This window comes from Papaver somniferum, chromosome 7, assembly GCF_003573695.1.
Source record: "Papaver somniferum cultivar HN1 chromosome 7, ASM357369v1, whole genome shotgun sequence".
NCBI lineage: Eukaryota > Viridiplantae > Streptophyta > Magnoliopsida > Ranunculales > Papaveraceae > Papaver > Papaver somniferum.
In genome coordinates this window covers 228,216,627-228,229,274 of record NC_039364.1, presented here as the reverse complement: position 1 = coordinate 228,229,274, position 12,648 = coordinate 228,216,627, and the positions used below count along the sequence as shown (strand labels likewise).

At 36.1% G+C, this 12,648-nt stretch overlaps 1 protein-coding gene across 1 annotated transcript; it reads left to right on the top strand.

Moving 5' to 3' along the window:
• The first annotated feature begins 706 nt into the window (after nt 1-706).
• LOC113299737 (uncharacterized protein DDB_G0286299-like) lies at nt 707-4,007 on the top strand. Its single transcript, XM_026548812.1, has 3 exons — nt 707-1,506; nt 2,406-2,658; nt 3,275-4,007. Exons 1-3 carry the CDS (start codon nt 1,183-1,185, stop codon nt 3,631-3,633), a joined length of 936 nt encoding a protein of 311 aa, XP_026404597.1. The 5' UTR covers nt 707-1,182; the 3' UTR covers nt 3,634-4,007.
• Nucleotides 4,008-12,648: the final 8,641 nt, after the last annotated feature.

Sequence of the window (12,648 nt, the reverse complement as noted above, 5' to 3'; positions counted from 1 at the left end):
TGTAATTGCATCATTGCGGTTGTCAGTTGCGTATCCTGATCTGACTCACCAACCAGTTGTTGTAATATCTTACGATATACATTGGTCGTTCTTCATCAAATCTCATGATATTCACTTGGGTCTGTTCATTAGAAGAATTCATTGATTATGATATTTCTTTTTAAAGTAAACAGAGGAAATCATTTTAGAAATAGACATGAGAAGTGAACAAATATGGTCGGTCGAGGGTGAAGTAGTGTGTGTATAAGGTAGAATATACTACCGTCGCTGGCTACAGAAAAAAAAACCCTTAGAAGTAGACACTACATTGCGCTGCAGACTCTTTGCCGCTAGCGTTTGAGTCTTGACCACTCGGTAGTGTCCCTTAGTACCTTTTGCCGTAATAGACCAACACATTTGCCCGTCCACTTGGCTAGCTAGCTCGAAAATTTTACCGATGTCCATCGTATCTACTGATACAGGCAGTGTTCTTACACCGATACTGTTGAACCACACCCACTTGAGTACGATGACCCACAAAGATCTCCACACCTGTACGTTTAACGACTCCTGGATCCAGAAATTTCTGTATTACATCAGCAAAATTCACAGTAGAATTTATCCTTCACAAAAAAAAAAATCCAGTCAAAAAATAAAAATGCGTAGGATAAGATCATCCACATTAGAAGAACACGTTAGCCTTAATTAAAACAAAACTGAGAAAAAAAAGGGTTTCATCGCCTATTCAGAGTATATAAATTCTTTCCTTTTTTCCTTTCTTGTTTCTTCTTCAAAGCCCTCAGCGTTATCTCTTCGAGACCGCTTTTATCATATAAAACCAAAACAACAACACCAACAAAACACAACCAACTCTACGAAACCCTAAAACGAAGAAAAATCAAATTAGGGTTTGGTTTTTCCATCTCGATTCAGAAACGAACCCTAAAATCATCCCCTCGTTTCTAATCTCTATCCCTTTTTATTTCAATTTCTTGATTTAAATTTATTTTGTTTGAAACCCTAAATCTTCTTCACAAATTTTTTCGTGAAAGAAATCTCAGTTTTGATCTCATCAAACCCTAGTTTTATCTAATTTATTAAATCAAGTTTGTTGTTGTTATTAGTTTCGGTTAATAATTTGATAATTAGGGTTAAAATAAGGTGTGTGGATAAGAGTTTGATAGAAGAGAGATCAGGAAGAGAATGGTCGGAGGTGGAAACATTCACAGAAGGGGAGTAGTTGATGATGCTCCAACAGGTATAAGCAGTAATAATGTTTTTTCAGCTCTTGGAAGTTTAAGAAAGAAGAAGAATAAAGAACAGGGATCATCCAAAAAGGGATCTGCTAAACCTAAAGAACCTGAACCTGTAGTGATTTATACTCCTAAACCATTGACTGAGAAAAAATGGGGCGATATGGATGAGGATGATGATGATGATGACAATTATTATCAAACAACAGCACCAATTCTATCTTCTTGGGGTCCTGATGATACTCAGGATAAGGAAGAAGTCCATACCCCTGTTGTAAGTATTACTGTTTCATATCTTTAATTTGTGTATATATAGTGTTTGTTTATGGTTTCGTTTGTTTGATTTGTGTATTTGCAATCTCACATGAATTAATTATGATGACAATACCACTGTTTATCAGTATGATGACAATACCATTGTTTATCAGTCTGCTAGGTCAATTATGAGGACAATACCTTTTCTTTTGTCAGCTGAATGATCTATATGGCTTTGTTGGTGATAACACTGAAAACTATATTCATGATTAAAACTTAATGATAAGAATTTAGTTCAGCTACAATTGCATGGCACTGAATTTGTTTCATCTTCATCATGTCTAGGTGTATTTTGTCCTCCCCTGATATGTCAATTTAAGTGTTTACTGAAAGATATTTTATAACCTCATGATGTGGAAACATGGCATTGCAATCTTTACAGTTTCTTTCAAAATCTCTTGCTGTGGTTGATCATGTTTAATTTGCATGTGAACTAAGGTTTAGTACTTTTTGTTTCTTCTCCCTTTATTGACTATATAGTGTATACTAGCAACTAACCACCTAACTAGTAGAAGGCTAAAAGTAACTTGATGTGAAAGGATGCAGACTTCATCGGTTCTGTTCATTTGTTTAGGCTCACGTTTTAAGACAGCCTAAAAGTAACTTGATGTGAAAGGGATGCAGACTTCATCGGTTCTGTTCATTTGTTTAGGCTCATGTTTTAAGACGGCGAAGTAATATCTAAAATAATTTTCTCACTTTGACTTGGGCTATTAACTGATGAAGTAACATGGAAATAATCATGACCGCTGTAAGATGGTAGTAAACACTAGTTTTTCTATTAGTTATATGACATAGTTTTGTAAATTACTCTTGCACAAAGACTCATAATTGTTAAACACTTGCCTAAATTTCCAGGAAAGTGAAAGTGAAGATGATGGTCTTGATTTAGGCGATGATGACATTGACGAAGAACATGAACCCGAGCCTGATGTTCATGTACATGCTGAACCGGTGGTGAAGATGCCCCAGGCACCTTTGCCACCTAAAGAAGCAGAAAGGCAGCTTTCAAAGAAGGAGCTGAAGAAAAAGGAACTTGCAGAACTTGATGCAGTTTTGGCTGAGCTAGGAATTGACAAGAAAGAAACTGATGGCCAAGATGAATCTCATGGTAATTTGATCATCTGTTTTTAAATTTTTTGCTTAGTATGCTTTATTTTGTTTTATCTGTTATTGACCAATGGAACTTAATGCGTGGAGTGTGATTAATAATGAAGATTTACTTAATCGCTCGTAAGCCTATGGGTTATTCAATTGGGAACTAGAGCTATTCCTCGCATCTTGGTCTTACTCTTTGTTGAAAGTTAATTCTGGAAACTATTTATATCATAAGCATTCTATTAACAATGTGAAAGTAAAGGTTACGTACATGACGAGCCACTTACTCATCGGTTTGATGATTTTTCTTCTTTTCATTCTGAAAATAATTGTTGAAGTTAATTTGCATTTTTCTTCTATGTGTTGCTCAGATATGTAAATCCAGATTATTCTTTCAAATATTTCTTAGCATATGAAAACCCCTGTGACGCAGTTGATGAGAAATTTAGTTAGTTTTGTTGATTAGTATATATATGTATATTAGAAAGATGGTGTAAACTTTAAACTTTTAAGGTTTGAAGCCTCAATTTATACATTTACGCTTGGTGCCTCTTCTGTTATATATTGTTTGAGGTTTTCCGATGTATGTTCTGCTAAAAATAGTTGTTTCTCTCATATTTGAGTCTCAGGTGCCCAGGAGAAGAAAGAGCTCAATGGTGATGCAGATAAGAAGGAAAGTGCTGCACCTGCTGGTGAGAGCAAAAGTGCAAGAAAGAAGAAGAAGAAGTCTAAGGAGGCTAAAGACCAGGAACAGCCTAATGGCTCGCATACCAGCAATGAGCCTGATGAAGGTGCTACTGGGTCTGAACAGGCAGAAGATATGAAAGAGAAACTAAAGAAAATGGCTTCGATGAAGAAGAAGAAGTCGAGCAAAGAAATGGACTCAGCAGCAAGGGCTGCTGCGACTGAAGCTCAGGCAAGGAATGCAAAACTTGCTGCGGCCAAGAAGAAAGAGAAGAACCATTACAACCAGCAGCCTGTGAGGTAAAGCCATGTTTTTTCATCTTTTGCTGGATGTGGGCGTGTATCCCTTGTTCATTTGTTGCATGGAGAATAATTGGCAGGCTGTGAGTTCACAATTTCGAGCTTGGGTGCTTAGTATAGTGTTCTTTTTTCTTTATCTCCGTCTGTCGTAGTTTTATCAGGAATTGAAAAAGAAGTACAAAGATCTCTTTTTTTTTTCTTCCTTCCATCTATAGTAGAGATATTGGTACTTATAATGTCTCATATGACATACATTTATTCTCTAGATGTTCTTTTATAATACTCATATGCAGAAGACCCCCACTTTCTTGAATGTTGCTTGAAGAACTTGTTGTCCATCTTTGTTGAATCAATGGTTTCACTGTGTTTTTTTTTTTCCTTGTTCATGTATCTTAATTGTGGTTCAGTTTTTTTTGCGTATGGATTGTGAGAGTCCATTCTGGAGTCGGTGGATATGTATGGACAGACCCGAGTTTTTCTATGATACTCGGTATATTTGAAGTTGAAATCATCTCTCTTAGTTGTTAATCTTTACATGTCTAAGAAACCCTTGCAGGCTGATTTACTTTCACGGTAACCATGTTTTTCTTGGAAAAATATAAGGAGATTTTGACCGAGTGATTTTGACCAAAAGTCAAAACGGTTTTGGTTTTCGATTTTTTTCTTAGTTTTGATTGATTACTGGTTTGTCCTTCATCATGGACGATGATGGAGGGTCTCATGCTAAAGGGGGTTCGTCTCTACCTTTTTATCCCAACAGGTAGAGGGGGCTGTTTTTGGAAAGTTCTAGGGTTTTTAGTTTTGGAAAGTTCTAGGGTTTTTAGTTCGAAGATTGTTTGGTATGAGTTTTTTACTAAGAAGTAGGAGTTAATCCCCGATTCTGAAGGTAAGAAAGTTGTTCATATTGTGGTTGATGATGTCAAAGAGGACCTTGCTTATTATAAAAATCTAGTTATTGGAATTATTGTTGGTAGGAAACGACCTTATATGTTAGTGAAGAATACTCTGGTGAGGGCTTGGAGAACAAAAGGGTTAATGCATATGACAATCTATGGTGAGTCCCTGTATGTGTTTGGAGTTGATTTTTTTTTTTTTTTTTTTTTGTGAGTTAATAAAGCAAAAAAAAAATCTAACTTAGGGAGTTAGAAACCCGTACACCATGATGAGTAAAGTTATCTAATGCTGGGCTTGGCAAAGCCGCCTTAGCATTTGATATGTCTACTTTTATAGCTGTTCTAATACATTCTGGAGCTTCTTTTCTCCAATTACAAGTTGAGCTAAAGCTCCTAGCTTCTTTGGCCATTAAGTCCGCTACATTGTTAGCTGATCTTGGAACAAAATAAAAACCTAAAAAATTATTACACGATTTTAGAGTATGGATAACTTGGTCTAAGACTGATATGTTTTGCCATTCTAATGAAGATTCAATGCCATTAAGGTAATCAAAAAGGTTTTTGCAGTCTCCTTCAATTGAGAAATTCGTCAATCCATTCTCTGCTGCCCATTTAGCTCCCTGCAACAGACCTAGAGCTTCCGCTTCTTCAGGGGTAGAGGCTGTGAAAGCTCCTGCTCTGCCTTGTTCGATGGTTCCTGCATCACTTCGAAGAATTAAAGAAAAACCTGCTGGTAGATTAGCTGAAATCCAAGCAGCATCAATATTTAGTTTTAGTTGATATTTCGAAGGAGGCTTCCAATTGGGTGTTAGAGATTTCCCATTATTGACTTGGTTCAGTAAAGGGTGGTCTTTGTACCAGAATTCCAAGTATCTGTGTATTTCAGTTCCTAATTGAATACTTGTTTGATGTTTTCCTTCAAAGACTAAATTGCATCTCTTTTTCCATATGAACCATGCTTTTGTTAAAGCAATTTCCACAGGTATAATGGTGTTAGGGTTGTTTATCCAATCCTTACAGATGTCTAAGAAAGAAATAGAATTAGGCATCTGAAGGTTAACCGGATATGGCTCAGCTGCCCAAACCTCCTTAGCATAAGGGCACAAGAAAAGAGTGTGTTATATAGTTTCTACAGTGTGACAATTGAGGGGACAGTTTGGATGGACATCATCCATGAATCTAGCTAACTTCAAGTTTGTTGACAGTGCATTCCGTAAGCATTTCCATGCAAAGATTTTGATTCTCTCTGAGACATTCAATTTCCATAATGAATTCCAAAACGAATCATTTTGTCCTAGGTTGTAATGATTCATAGTTTTTTCCGTTAGTTTATTGTACATAGATTTAACTGTGGATTTCCCTGTTTTTGTAAGCAGCCATCTTAGAGTGTCTGGTTTTCCTCTAGCTATTCTAATCTTGTTAATTTTATTTGCAATATTTACTGGAAACATTTCAGTCAGCAGATTATAGTTCCACTTCATAGTGAAGGGATCAAATAGATCCTTCACAAGAGTTAAGTGAGAGTTAATATTAGTTTTGTAGTTTCTAAGGTGGTCTTCTAGATCAGGGATCCATTTGTCATCCCAGATGTTGGTGCTATTTCCATCTCCTATTTCCCAAATACTATTCTGTTCTATTAAGATGATACCTTTACTAATACATTTCCAAATCCACGAACTTGTAGTTGGGATTTTAGCTTTAAAGGCAGAGGTCTTTCTAAAGTATCTAGGTTTTAGCTGTGATACCCAAAGCGCAGAAGGCTCAGTTAGAAGTCTCTATGCAAGTTTGGTTATCATGGCTAGATTGAATTTTTGTGCATTTCTAAAACCCAATCCTCCTTTACTGCTTGGTTTACAAAGACAAGAGTAGGATATTGGGTAGCATCCTTTATATTTAGATTCTTTGCCCCACCTAAAGTCTCCTTTATGATATCTTTCAGATCAGCTCTGATAAAAAGAAGGCAATCATCTGCAAAAAACACAGCCTAGAGAAGATTTCCATACAAATAATGAAAAGATAAGGATATAGAGGGTCTCCTTGCCTTAATCCCCTAGTGGGTTTAAAGAAGTTTCCAGGGCTTCCATTCAACAAAACAGCTATGGAAGAAGTGAAAATACATTGTTGTATTAGGTTACAGAATTTAGAATCAAAACCAAAGGCTTTCATAGCTTTGATGAGAAAATCCCAATCAACTCTGTCAAAAGCCTTGGACATGTCAATTTTGATTCCCATTCCAGCATGCTTCACTTTCTTCTTTTTGAAAGAATGGATAATCTCTTGTGCAATGATAATGTTATTAGAGATTTGCCTTTGTGAGAGGAAAGCAGCTTGGAATGGAGAAATGAAAGAATAAAGAAGTGGTTTTATTCTATTGGCTAGAATTTTTGTTATGATCTTGTAGATTGTATTACAAAGCCCTATTGGCCTGAAACCACTAGGGTCCTAAGGGTGCCTACCTTTAGGGATTAGGAAAAGGAAGGTTTTGTTTAATTCTGGATGCATACATCCAGATGAGAAGAACTGCTGAACAGAAGAAATGACCTGATCTCCCACTGTTTCCTAGTTGAGTTTAAAAAAACTAGCTGGGAAACCATCTGGCCCTGGGGATTTGTTTGTTTTAAGTGATTTGATCACTGACCAAATCTCTTCCCTAGTAGGAACAAAATTAAGAAGATCATTGTCAGGAGGGGAAATACAAGGAACAATAGTATCAAAGATAGCAGGATTAGGGGTTGAAAGAGAATCAGGGGAAGAAAACAGTTTAGTAAAGTAATCAGTTAAAGTATCATGGATTTCAGGTCTCTTAAATGTGATTTCATTGTTACTCTTTCTAATGCATTCTATGTTGTTCCACTTTCTTCTTTTTAAAGTTTTAGTATGAAAGAATTTGGTGTTTTTCTCTCTTAATTGAACTAAATTATCTCTAGATTGCTGTTTAGCTATTGCCTCCTGTGTCGCATACAACTGTTCTAGTTGACCTAATTTCTCTTTAATTTTCTCCTCCTTTTTATAAATATGGGAATAAGAGTTTAAATTATCAATTTGGGCTAGAATCTTCTTTATCTGTTTAGAAGGTAACCCGAACATATTTTTTTTTCCAGTAATCTAGCATAGGTTGAAGTGATTTAAGGTTCTGAATCAACAATTCAGAAGGAGAATCACCACCAGATTGGTTCAAAGTTTTTTGTATTGTCTGCACACATGATGGTTCTTTTTGCCAAGTATCATAGTACTTGAAGGTATGAACAATTTTAGAGAATTTGGTATCCAAATTCAAAGAAATAGGACAGTGATCTGATCCTGCTGCCACTAGATGAGATAGTTCATACTTAGGAAATTGAGAGTTCCATTCTATGTTGGCTACATCTCTATCTTACCTTTCTTGGATATTCTCTTCTCCTTCTCTATGGTTATTCCAAGTAAATTCATATCCCTTGAAACCTATGTCCAGTAAACCTGCATTTCTTAATATATTTTGATAGTACTTGCTGTCAGCTTTATTGTAAGGCGGCCCTACACATTTATCCTCTTGACTAAATATCATATTAAGATCTCCTAATAAGACCCATGGCATAGAGTTCATTTCTACTTGGGATGCAATGTCTGAAATGAAATTCCAATCTATTTTCCTATTAGTGGGATAAGGACTACCATAGAAGCATGTAAGAAGCCATTTTTTAGTTTCTGAATTGGTTTGCACAAGTATATTTATCATATTAGTATTCCATTGTATTATCTCAAAATAAATTCCATCTACCCAAGCTAAAGCAAGACCTCCTACTAGACCTATTGGGTTAATAATATGAGTGTTTAGGTTTCCTTTTAAGATACCTTTAACCACATGATGTTTAGATTTAGTTTCAGATAAAAATAGGATTTATGGTCTATCTCTAATTATTAACTGGTTTAGATGATTTTTTGTGAAGGAATTACTACATCCTTGCACATTCCAGACTATTATTTTAATACTTGATTTTGGATTCTTAATTTGAAGTAGTAAAATCAAATGCAGAACAGAAGCAATCCTAGTAAAGATGGATTATCAGCTAGATGCAGGTATCTCAGTAAAATAATTAAGAAGCAATAAATGAAAATTGGTAAAATAACGAAGTTTGAGAAATCTAGGGATTTAGGTGATTAGTGTTACCTGCAATTCGACGCCTTTCACAAATGGGGAGTCCAAATTGAAGGGCACAGGTAGATAGTCATCCTCCACTGGTTTCATCTCCTTGAAATTGGAGCCATATTGATCGATTTGCAGCAGCTTTTCCGAATCTGAAGCTAAGATGTTTAAACCCTCATATGAAGACGAAGAAAGGAATTCCGGGACGACTATATTAAAGGACGATTTAGGAGGAGATTTAGGGGATGCAGGGGATGAATGCAATATGACATGATTTGAACTAGACTGGGAAACTAACAAAAGAGGAGAATCAGACTCACAGAGATTGGAGAAGACAAGTTATCCTGAGCATCTTCAAATGATGCAGACGAAAATGAGAGTCTTCTATTAACTAATTTTGGTTTCCCAACCGATTGAAGAACCGACTCACCAGCTGGAACCAATGGTATAATCGGTTCCAGGCCCATCCCATTCTCAATTGGTTCCATAGAGTTAATGATACGATGAGTTTCCGAGTTTCCCGAGTTGACCGATTCAGAGATAGAGCCATCAAGAGGAATTAAGTTTTCAGGGAAATTAAAGGGAAAAGTGCGCTTTCCTAGGATAGAATTAGCTGCTAGAGGCATATCCTCATCATAGGTTACCGGTCCTAGAACTACATAAGATTGATTAAAAGCTTGAGAAGAAGAAGCTAAGTCTCCTCTTGCAGGGTATTCTTCTCGAAACAACTCATACAAGGTCTCTCTATTCCCAGGGATGTCGAGAAATTTCTCCACAGATTCCATGTTGCCATGCGCGTCTGCATTATCTTTAGGATTCCATATTTGAATTTGCGTATTGTCTAGCCAATATATATCATCTCCTGGAGAGGGAGAATGCATGGTGATATCATAAATATCTTCAAGGGGTCTGTTTTGGATAATAGCACATTGACTTTGCTCATGACCAAATCTAGCACAATGAACACAAAACTTAGAAGGTAGGTTATGGTATGTGAAAATCAGTTCTCTCACTAGGTGATGGTCTATCTTAACTAATAACTTTTGGACTAATGGTTTCTCAATATTAACCCACACAAGGAATCTAGGTTCACTATCAAATTGACTAGAACCATTGCAAATCTGACTTACCACTCCTAATTTGCTTGCTATCAAGCCTAATATTTCCCCAATACGATGTTCTCTACCACAGTTGGAGATGCTAGCCCAAAGGGGAATCTATTTAACAGCATCAGTAGTGATCTGCATTCCTTGAGTGGCTGAAGTTGCTGACATGACATTTCCATAAGGGTACCAAGGACCATTTAAGGCAATCCACTTTAGGTCTTCAGCCGATCGAAAGGTGATAATGAAAAGGTTAGGATCTGTTTCTATGACTTGAAAGCAAATATTATTTCCCAAAAAGTGACAAAGTACATTTCTAATATCTTCTACGGCATAAATTTTCTGTTGAAAAAATTCTATCTACGATACTGTTCTCTTTAATGCCATAGTCCCTCATTAACGCTGGAGTTAATGGGAGAATACCTACATTAGTGTAATTGGCATAACGCTGAGCTACTGACAAACCACTGAGATGCTTATATAAGTTGTAACTATTCATGATGAGAAAGCAAGAAAGGCAGCAGAGAAACTCAACTCGAATTTAAGACGAAAGAAGAAGAGTGAAGGGAAGATTCATAAAAACAAACATGGGTAGAGGATATGAAGGAAGTGCAAAGAATATATATAGAAATAAACCCAGAGAAGGATAAAATTTAATGTATATTCCTAAGAATAAAATTTAATTTATATTCCTACATCAAATTTTCTGGAGAATAACCTTAAAAAAACCAAACAAATCTTAAGAAATTTAAAATCATCCAATGGATAGTCGACAACCAAATTTGGGGAAAGTAAAAAGTAACGTTAAGGGGTTTTAAATGCTCAATCAGAGGGAACAAGAATTTAAAGACAACACCTTCAAATCAGACTAAAATTTAAGAAAACGTTATCAATACAGTGCATTAATATCGTTCAGTCGGCTCAACAGGTTTTCTAGATTAGGCATTTCGAAACCCTATTAGTCTAGGAGCCTTTCTAAATAGACAAGAAAATTCACACAAAGAGTCCAGGGATAAGGCAAATCAACATCCCGCTAGGATTAGCTTCTTGGAAAGAAAAATTATAAATGAGAATGCATGAATCTATAAACGCCTTAAATGCACAGAGATTGACAAAAATACTTAGGCGATTAGCACAAGAAGATGAGATATCAGAGACACCACAATACGCAAACGAAAATTAAATGAAAAAGCTTTGGATTCTCCATTATCATTAATGGAATCAATGATATAAGAGGCCGTACAATCTAGGGCCAACAATCACAAAGAGAGGAAGAAAGTGATGGTTTATCAAAAGTGATTGTAGTAGTGGTAAAAACAGGGTCTTTTCAGACTTGTGAAGAAAACAATTTTTCTAGATTTAAATTAAACAGGAAAATAAATAAAATAGTTCAAAACTTTAGAGAAAATACCAAGACTAGGATTCCACCATTAACCAATTAAATAGTAAATTCTAAATAATATTCATGCAATTCTATCTTTAAAAATAATTCTAATATTTCCCTCAAATATATTTTTGAAGTAATAATTGTAATCACAAAGTATAAAACATCAAAAGTTTTTAAAACCCAGCATGCTTCATCAAAATAATTCACAACTATTCAATAAAAACTAATATTTTAAATTCAATTCCATGCAAATAATCAAATAATAATATTGCAAATAAATAATAAAATTAGAATTATACAAATCAATATGGACCAATGGCTTCCTCCGTCGTCTCGGCTAATGGGTTTAGCTTCTCATCCCAAAGACACACTCACAAGATGAATTCATGGCTGAAAATAGGTGTTTTTATTGATGAATATAAGATGAAACAGAAATTTGCAACGCTGGAATGGTGTTACAGCGCCACTGTTACAAAGGGGTATGGTAATTTAAGACTGCTGTAAACGATAACTATCTACTGCTGTGAAACAACAACAGTGGTATGAAAATAAGTCTGCTGAAGAACGACGGACTCTGCGAGTCTGTTCTTCGTGTTCTTCAGAAGCTTTAATGGCAGCAGCAGCAGCAGCGTTGTCTCCTCTATAATTGCTTCTCCTAGGCTCTCATCGACTCTAAACTCTCTCCTAAAGGTTTATAACCTTTCTTTGATGTAAACCAACACTTATATAGCCTTCAGATTCCCTAGAAACTCGATCAAATTCGAGAATAAATCTCTTATTCTTCACGTGCAGTTTGAACAATAATTCCATCTGTCGATCTTTGTATGCGTCTGTGAGCTATTCTATTGCTCCCAAAATCTTCTCTGACTTTAACTCAACTTTTTTGAAGTATATACCACGCAAGAATCTCTCCCAAATCTTTCAAACCAATTCAAAACCCTAAACAGGGACCGTGTGCACTGTCTTGACTTTGTGTGGATTTTCTGACTTATCCAGCCCAATTAGATGGGTCTAATCGCTTCTAACAGGTCCCTTATGTCTTGTAGAGTCCGTGGGTACCAAATTTGCCCATTGAATCGCATGCTAGGTCGCTCAAATCCTTGATCCAAAACTGTTGACGCTGCTGCCTTTTTTCCCGCCAAAATTTTCTTTTGAATTTGAGAAGTTGACCTCCCCTTATCTGTGGCTGGTCTCCCTTTAGCAGATGCCTGGAAATGGGTCACCCCTTAGTAATTAGGTTACCCCTTATCCAAAATCAAGGGTCCGTATAACAAGTGTCCTCTGGGGCATTTTCCGCATTTTTTTTCGGGGTTCCTCCGGGGTATTTCTGGGATACTTCCGGTACACTTCTGAGGCGCTTCCGGTAGGTTATCAACGGAGGTCCAAATGCCACATTTTTAGCCAAATTCGCCGCAAGAGATTATTTTCCAAAAACACCTACAAATACATAAAATAACCAAATAAGTACAATATCGAGTACTAACAATATATACAAATGAGCTATATTAGACAC